Source organism: Canis lupus, chromosome 20 (genome assembly GCF_003254725.2).
Source record: "Canis lupus dingo isolate Sandy chromosome 20, ASM325472v2, whole genome shotgun sequence".
Lineage (NCBI taxonomy): Eukaryota > Metazoa > Chordata > Mammalia > Carnivora > Canidae > Canis > Canis lupus.
Genome location: NC_064262.1, coordinates 41,055,601 through 41,064,642, shown reverse-complemented (window position 1 = coordinate 41,064,642; position 9,042 = coordinate 41,055,601). Strand labels below are relative to the sequence as shown.

The 9,042-nt window shown below is 50.3% G+C and overlaps 1 protein-coding gene across 1 annotated transcript; it reads left to right on the top strand.

Annotated features, from left to right (window-relative positions):
- Window positions 1-5,435: 5,435 nt before the first annotated feature.
- On the top strand, window positions 5,436-7,492 carry LOC112665735 (cathelicidin antimicrobial peptide). The gene is made up of 4 exons (XM_025455716.2): window positions 5,436-5,771; window positions 6,399-6,506; window positions 6,644-6,715; window positions 7,291-7,492. The coding sequence occupies exons 1-4, from the start codon at window positions 5,574-5,576 to the stop codon at window positions 7,429-7,431; spliced, it is 519 nt and encodes a 172-aa protein (XP_025311501.1). The 5' UTR covers window positions 5,436-5,573; the 3' UTR covers window positions 7,432-7,492.
- Window positions 7,493-9,042: the final 1,550 nt, after the last annotated feature.

Below are 9,042 nucleotides of genomic sequence, written 5' to 3'. Positions count from 1 at the left end.
GGGAGGGCATCTTGGGGAGGTGTGGTTTGGGCTGACCTTGACAGTTGGGTTGGGTTCAAGTATGCCATGAGATGAACCTAGGACACCCAGGAGGGGCAAAGGGGAGGCCTTAGCAAGGTTTATAGGCAGAAGCCAGTGTGGTGTTCCAAAGTTTAAGGTGTTTGTTCCTCCTCAGGAAGTGAGGAAGGTGGACAGGTTGGCAGATGATGGACAACCTTGAATGCCCGGCTAGAGGGCTACACTCGGCCCCTGTGGTCCTGGGCTGGAGATATGGTATGCATGGTTCCACTTCAACACTGTGCTGTTGGCAAACATGAAGAGTTAATTAGAGGGGGACCTGGGTGACTCAGTTAAATGACTCTTTTTTTTATTTTTATTTTTTTAAAAATTTATTTATTTATTCATGAGAGACACACACACACACACACAGAGGCAGAGACACAGGCAGAGGGAGAAGCAGGCTCCATGCAGGGTTCCTGATGCGAGACTCAATCCCGGGACTCCAGGATCACGCTTTGGACTGAAGGTGGCGCTAAACCGCTGAGCCACCTGGGCTACCCAGGTGTCTGACTCTTGATTTCAGCTCAGGTCATGATCTTGGGGTTGTGGGATCAAGTCAGGTAACAGGCTCTGCACTCCTAGTGGGATCTACTCCAGAATCTCTCTCCCTTTTCCCCTCCCTCTCCCTCTACCCCTCTGCCTGCTCGTGCTCTCTCTCTCAAAATAAATAAATAAATAAAATCTTAACCTAAAAAGAGTCAATTAGAATTACTTGTAATAACCAAAATGTAGAAACAAGTCAAATGTCCACCCATTGATATGTGGGTCAACAAAATGTGGGATGACTGTACAATGGAATATTATTTGGCTATAGAAATGAAATAACCAATATATGCTGCATCATGGATAAATATTTAAAACATTATGCTAAGTGAAAGAAGTCGAACTGTTTATACGAAATGTTCAGAATAGAAAAATTCATAGAGACAGAAATTAAATTAGTGGTTGTCTAGGGCTAGGGGTGCAGCTTGGTGGGGGGGAGTGGCTGCTAACAGGAGGTTTCTTTTTTTTAAGATTTCTTTATTGGGAATCCCTGGTGGCTCAGCAGTTTAGCACCGCCTTCAGCCCAGGGTGTGATCATGGTGACCCAGGATCGAGTCCCACGTTGGGCTCCCTGCATGTAGCCTGCTTCTTCCTCTGCCTGTATCTCTGCCTCTCTCTCTGTGTCTGTCATGAATAAATAAATAAAATCTTTAAAAAAAATAAGATTTCTTTATTTATTTTAGGGTGAGAGAGAGCGTGCACATGTGTGAGCAGGAGGAGGGGCAGAGGGAGAGGGAGAGGGAGAGAGAATTTCTTTTTTTTTAAAGGCTGTGGAGCATTTAGATGACCACAACTTTTTTTTTTTTTAAGATTTTATTTATTTATTCATGAGAGACACAGAGAGAGAAAGAGAGAGAGAGAGGCAGAGGGAGAAGCAGGCTCCATGCAGGGAGTGTGATGTGGGACTCGATCCGAGGACCCCAGAACCACACCCTGAGCCGAAGGCAGACGCGCAACCACTGAGCCACCCAGGCATCCCAAGAGAGAGAATTTCAAACAGACTCGCTGAGTGCAAAGCCCAAGATGGGGCTCAATCTCAGGACCCTGAGATCCATGACCTGAGCCAAACCTAGGAGTTGGATGCTTCACTGACTGAGCCACCCAGGTGCACCTAATGGAGAGTTTCTTTTGGGGATGATGAAAATGTTCTAAAACCAACTGTGGTGCTGGTTGTACAACTCTGTGAATATACTAAAAATCATTGACTTGACACTTTAAATGGGTGACCTGTGTGGCATGTCAGTCGTATCTCAGTAAAGCTGTTACAACAGAAAAGAGTTGATTTGGGAGTAGACACCTGCTTCCCAATCCTTCAGCCACAGGCAATGAATATGAGTTACAGGCACATGCTGCCCTGCCTGTATGAAAGAAGGGAACACTGAGGTCATGGGCCAGTCCTGACTTGGGTCACATCATTCTGGGGACTCCCTGGGGTGCCAGGTGGCTGGAAGGGAAGGCTGAAAGAGGGAGGCTCATCAGGGGGCTGGCTTCTCTCCTGCGGCACCACCCCCAGCCATGTGGAAGTGCAGAAATGTTGGAGTTGCACAGGGCTTATGGATTGCTGCCACAGGAGAGGCTGGGAATGGGGAATGGAGCAGGACAAGGTCACCTGGCAAGCAGGAAGGGCTGCCCAGGTTAGGAAGCTGGAGGTTTCATCTTTCTCATGGGAGGCAATGTGGAGATGGGAAATCTGATTTTGCAATGTATCCCTGGCCCAGGGTGGGTATTCTTGCACAGGACAAGGTGTGATTGCTGACAGCTGCCTTGGCCTTTCCCAGAATGACACATACTTCAGTTTGACACTTCCTGCTTTAGCCCCCACCTTGCAACCACAACCAGAGGAAGACAGATGGGCCCTGGGAGCTGACAGCTGGGCAATATCTGGGTTTCCCCTTCCTGGCCGGACAGAGCTTCCATCTCCCTGGACACCATGTTCCAGGACCCTCTTGGGAATCACCCCAGGAAACAAAGTCATATTGCTAGAAATTACCCATCATCACCCCCATGATGTATAGTTTTTCTTTCAACAGATGTTTTCTTCTGGCTCTGTACCTGCTGGCTGCTGAGCCCCTTGGAGGGCAGAGTCCAGTGCTGGGTCCTGAGAGGGACCCAAAGATGAAACAGGTCCTGTCCCCTAGAGACTCTAGGGGATGAAGGAATGCAGAGTATTGTCCTCAGAAGCCTCTGTCTGTAGGACAAACTTCTCACATTTGGAAAGCCCTTGGTCAGGCAGAGGTTGGATAGAAAGGATGGCTTGGTGAGTCCCAGACTAAGGGGGCAGCTCAGGTCTTCATGACTCTTGCCTAAGGAGATAGGTAGTCCTATCCTGGGGACCAGTCTGAGATTAAAGGTAAGGTCGGTGAGCTGCTTCCCATCCTGGTGTTGGATGTGGGGTATATCATAGAGGATGCCAACTGGGGGTGACACTGGGACAGATCTTCTGGAGAGGCTGACCCTGAGTAGAAATGTAACAGGGGCCTGGGGAAGTGGGTGGTGTTGTTGGCAAGGAGGGCACAGCTCCCAAACTTGCATGTGGGCACATATCTGTTGGGGAACAGTTGAGCTAGAGTCATTGTAGAGCAAGGAGACTTGCCCCTGACCTCACTCACAAAAATGACCCGGGAGTGCAAGACTTGACAGGAAACATGCACTCGCTGTCACACGGTCCCCATGCAGACATTGCAGGGCAGGTAATCTGCATCCTAAGGATGAGGAGATTGAGGCCCAGGAAAACAAAGCAACTTGCTCAAAATCACACAGCTAGGAAATGACGGTGCCCAGGACCCCCATTCCAGGTCTTCTGGCAGAACAATCCTGCAGGTGAGAGGAAGGCACACAGTGGCAATTGCAGAGTGGGCAAAACTGCTATAAAAGGCCCTGATGTGAAGCCCTGCTTGACAAGAGGCCACTGGGGCAACAGCTGGTCTGTGAAACTAGGTTGCACAGCATCCCACATTTCCTTCCTTTTCCCAAGGCTGAGTGCACAACCAGCAACATGCATCCAGGCTACACCTTCCGAGGTGCCCCACCAGAGCCCCCAAGAGTCCCAAGGGCCTTTGGAGCCAGGAGCTACCCCCAGCCTCACAGCCTCATAGCCATTTCACAGGAGAGCTGGGATGAGCATTTGCCTCATGGCCTCTGGACCCCCCTGTCACTGTCACCCCTTTGTCACTTCTCCCAGTGGTGTTCTCTCCACTCCCCAGAACCAGCCTTCCCAACCTGGCATCTCAACTAGAGCATTGGACTTAGAGTCATTTGGGGTCAATTCAGAGGAGACTTTCTGGAGGAAGCAAAGAGGAGCAAAGAGGAGGAGGGTGCTGTGTCGGTTTGGAAGTCAGGGAAGTCTTCACAAGGTGGAAGGGCATGCCAAACAGAGGGATCCGGTGCAGAAGGCTTTTTTTTTTTTTTTTTTTTTTTTTAAGATTTTATTCATTTATTCATGAGACACAGAGAGAGAGAGAGGCAGAGACAGAGGCAGAGGGAGAAGCAGGCTTATGTGTGACTTGATCCCAGGACTCTAGGATCATGCCCTGGACTGAAGGCAGACGCTCAACCAATGAGCCATTCTGGTGCAGAGGTTGAAAAAGAGAAGGAGGCTCTAGGAGTCTGAGCAGTTGGAGTATATATAACATCCTGGTGCCTGGGGTGTTCAGGACTGTGGGGGCAGGGAGGTGGTAATGGGAAGCAACAAGATACCAGCCCAGGAGGCATGTGGGCTCCTAAAGGCAGAGGTTTGAAAGAGCCCTTGGAAAGCTGGTGTGGATGGTAGATTGTGGTCTGGGGAGAGCCTGGAACTCAGAGAAAGTGGAGTCTGGAGAATATGGTCACACTTCAGGGGAGAGAAGATGGTGGTAGGAACCAGGACAGGGACATTGGGGGAGGTCAGAAGGGAGTATTCCCGGGAAAAAGGAGCAGATGGGGTACCCCCTAAGTTTTCATCTCAGGGTTCATGCAATGGCACTGAGCAAAACAGCAGGCCAACAGGCCCAGGGGGACAACCAGGGGTGTTTATAGGAGTCTTGAATTTAGAGATACAGACCATAACTGTCTCCAATAACTGGTATCCTAAAAGGGGATGTCCCCAGGGAGATGGGAAGAGAAGCAACTCAGGATACAATTCTGCAAGCCTCACATATTAAGAGGGGTCCTTGGAGGAGACTAAGGAGTACCTGGGAGATGAGAGGGAAACCAAGAGGGTAGCATCAGGGGACAATGAAACAGGTGTCATCATGCCTGCACAGGTAAAGACAAGGCTTCAGAGTGACCCTGCCATCTAATGAAGGCTGGCCAGCCTGTAGTGGCCTGTGTTTGAGAGAGCGAGGAAGTGGGTCAGTGAAGGTAGAGGACCTCAGGTTCAGAGGGTAGCAGGGAGCCAGTGCAATGAGCCACATCTGATGGTGGCTGGGGCCATTTTTAGACTGAGAAGGCAGTGGAGATGAACTCAGGAAAGGAGGACAGCCAGAGCTGAGGGCTGACTGAGTGCATCAGGCTCTAGACCAGAGGTGGTAACTGTTAATCATTCATCAAACATTTGCTGAGTGTGTATTGAGCACGAGGCAGTGCCTAGAGCTGAATATTGAGTGGTGAATACACTACGTTGCCATGATTCCTGAGGAGGCCATCTGGGGAGAAGGATGTAGGACACCCGTCTGCCTCTCTTTCTCTCCTGCGGAACTCAACTCTCTTGAGCAACCTTGGCAATAACACTCCCCTGTGGGGCCCAGGAGAGACCCAAACCTTGCCAGGGAGATGGAGAAACTATTTCTCTAGTTGCACATCAGGCAGACTTGCGCACTGCCCAGCAAGCTCGGTGGGGCAACAACAGCCCACTGAGGCAAGCCTCGGCCCACATCCTGGCAGACACCCAGGGATAGGTGGATCAGGAAGGCTCCTGACTGGGTCTTTGCATCAGGCCCAGGCTGGGCATAAAGGAGAGACTTGCAGGCTGAGAGGAGGGAGACTTGGGGACCATGGAGACCCAGAAGGACAGCCCCTCCCTGGGACGGTGGTCACTGTTGCTACTGCTGCTGGGCCTGGTGATCACTCCGGCTGCCTCCCGGGCCCTTAGCTACAGGGAGGCTGTGCTCCGTGCTGTGAATGGCTTCAACCAGCGGTCCTCGGAGGAGAATCTCTACCGTCTCCTGCAGCTGAACTCACAGCCCAAGGGAGTGAGTCGAGGAGGGGGCAGTGAGGAAAGAGGCTCTGCTCCAGCCAGCAGGTCTTGGCCATACTGTCCCTCCCTTTGTTCATGCTTTGCTCACGTCCAGACGGCTTTTCTCCCTTTAAGTGTAGTCCCACCTCTTCCAGGAAAACTTCCCAGATCTGTGTGCCACTACCTGCCCCCCAGCATGAGTGCTTCTTGCCTTAGAATCTTTACTGTATAAAAAGGTGTCACTCCCCATCAGCCTTCTGGAAATTCCAGGGATAAGAGTGGGATTTCGGGCTCTGGGGTGTGACTTCCCTGCCCAGGGATGGGCTCTGCTTGGCCTTGAGATTCCAGTGGCAATATCTTTCCCTCCAGGAGGCCTCTGCTTTCCCTTGGTCCCCTGAGCGGGAGACGTTACGCATTAGAGCCTGTCTGAGGTCCCCTCATGCTCTCTCATCTTGGTGAGGGCAGGAATGGGCTCTGTCTTCCTCATCTCTGTGCCTTAGCACAAAGCCAGTGCCAGGCAGATAGCAGGGGTTGTTAAAAAGCTGTTCTCTTAGCTGGGAGGCAGGTGGGGTGGGCAGGGAGACATATTAGAGAAGGTAAGCATGAACCTGACTCTCGTCTTCCCATTTCCTCTTCTGCCCAGGATGAGGATCCAAACATCCCAAAGCCTGTGAGCTTCACAGTGAAGGAGACTGTGTGTCCCAAGACGACACAGCAGCCTCTGGAGCAGTGTGGTTTCAAGGACAATGGGGTGAGGCTGGGGGCGCTGGCAGATGCCCCCCAAGGAACTGAACAAGAGGCTTCCTGGGACTGTTTCCAGCTGTGGGGGTGAGGCTGGGAGGTTATGGCACGGGCGTTCCAATTTGACCTGGAGCCTCCTCTTCTTAGCTGGTGAAACAGTGTGAAGGGACAGTCATCCTGGACGAGGACACGGGCTACTTTGACCTCAACTGTGATTCAGTGAGTGATCCCTTCTGGGTTGTAGGGGTTGATGGGGTGGTGGTGCATGGCCAATTAGCCACCTTCACATCCAGGCAGAGAAAGCCTCATCTACCCTTGGCTTCTCCCTCAACCTGAACCTCAGGTCTCCAGGACTGGCTCTACAATCCCCTAGAACAGCAGGTTTTCAAAGTGTGGTCCTGAGAGCCTGGGAATTTGTTAGAAATGCAAATTCTCAGCTCCTACTCCGACCTACAGAATCAGATTCTGGGGTGGAGCCCAGCAACCTGGAGTTTAACAAATCCTCCAGGGGATTCTGACTCCTGTTGAAGCTTGAGAGCCACTTAGAGTAATGAGTTTTAAGCTGTGAGACTCTGGGAAGCCCTCTGCCATCTCTGGGACAGTTTCTTCATCTGTCTATGGGTGTAGGGATTCAATCAACCACATACTCTAAAGGTTATAGCCAGAGGATGAACTGGAGCCCCAAGGCTCCTAGGGTGGCCCAAGAAGGGGGTTGTCTAGGAGGGGAGGGGTCTTGTCTTGACCCTGGATCCAGCCCAGCCCCCATAAAGAAACTGCTTCTTTCTGATGCACAGATCCTGCAAGTCAAGAAAATTGACCAGCTGAAAGAGCTCATCACGACAGGGGGGCAGAAGATTGGCAAAAAGATTAGGAGAATTGGCCAGAGAATCAAGGATTTTTTAAAGAATCTTCAGCCCAGGGAGGAGAAGTCCTAAGGGCCTGCTTTGCCCTGGCTTAGGCTTCTGGACCCTGAAAAATAAATTTTTGTGAAAGCAACTTCCTCTTCCAAGATTCAATTTTACTTATCTTGCCTCCTCCCACTTACCATGACCGAAGCCTCAATTCTGGGAGGACTTATGCATGTGTGTGCATGTGTGCATGCACCTGCCCATGCAAAACACAAAGGTGGGGGCAGCTAAGGGGTGAGGCTGCAGGGCCAGGAGCGCCAGGACAGTGTCTCTATTCTCAGGATTCTTCCCCATGCCCTTTACATGCCTCCCACCATCTTCATTGAACACCCAGTAGTGATGGAGGAGATCTACCCTGTGTGTAGTGGTAGTGGAGGTGCTGTAGAGCTGTTCCTGCTCATATAGAGATGACAGCTGAGGGAGGGGCCAGACATTTTGTTAAACACAGAGACGCAGTTCAGTCTCCTGGCTGGCTGGGTTCTATGGTCAGCCTTCTGGTATAATTCCCATAAAGTTCCAATTCCCTTTGAAAATCTTAACTCTGGAAAATCCCACCACTCCTGGCGTCTCTTCTGGCATTGGAAAACATCACTGTTTCTTTAGCTGGGTAGCAGATTTAAGTTGGGAGCTTTAATGTTGGGAACATTTGGTACCATTAAAAACAAGAATCATGCTCAGTAGGCTGAAGAGCTCTGGCTAGGAGAGACATGGGTGTTTCAGACACTGTCAATGTCTTGCCCACTTGCCATTCAGTAGCTGACTAGAAGCTCCTGTGGCTCTGGGCTAGGGGCAGACTGGAAGTTCTGGGGAATTGGCACTCCAGAGAGCAGTCTCAACCAAAGATTGGTGGGAATTGGCAGACAAATATTTTCTCTTTCTCTTCCTTGTTCCTTGGGTGGGCCCACTCTAAGATGTGTTATACATCTCCCAGGTCCCCAGCTGGTTGTGCCCCTGTTGCTCACAGCAATGACCTATTCATTAACACATCCTGTTCTGGCTTCTGTTCCTGTTCCGTCTCACTTCCTTATGTTCCTGCTGTTGCTTTCTGTATTTGCCTGCCAAATAAACTACTTCCACTTGCATCCTTGTCTTAGGTCTGCTTCTGGGTCAGCCTAAAATAAGACATAGATGTCCTGCTCTGAGAGCAACAGGAAGCAGGATATCACATAGCATTTACTTTATTATCTGTCATGCTTGCTTCTTCCTAGTGAGCAGGTCATATTAAGGTTTTCTGCTTTTCATGGCTCTCACTTTCCAAAGTGGGCCCATAGTGAGTGGGCTCTAACTTGACCCTCCCTTCTGTGACAACCACTGTTCACTAATTACTGGATGCCCTATCCAGTCATGGGCCATCGTTGTAATTACCCTGGAAATCAGAGTTAATTGTCTTAGTGAAGGGATGTGGCTTTCTCTGATTACAAGGATCTGAAAAGGCTCTTGCTTTAGGAAATAGGTTTCCTCTTCCATCAAAGGTGTTCATATTTGTGTGTACTTTATTTAGTTTTTATACTTTTCTAACTGTCCCTTGGATCATGACCTGAACCAAAGGCAGATGCTCAACCGACTGATCCACCCAGGTGCCCCTGCTTAGATTATTTTTGTAGTTGCTTTAGATTCAGTCCTCTTAACTGCTCCTTA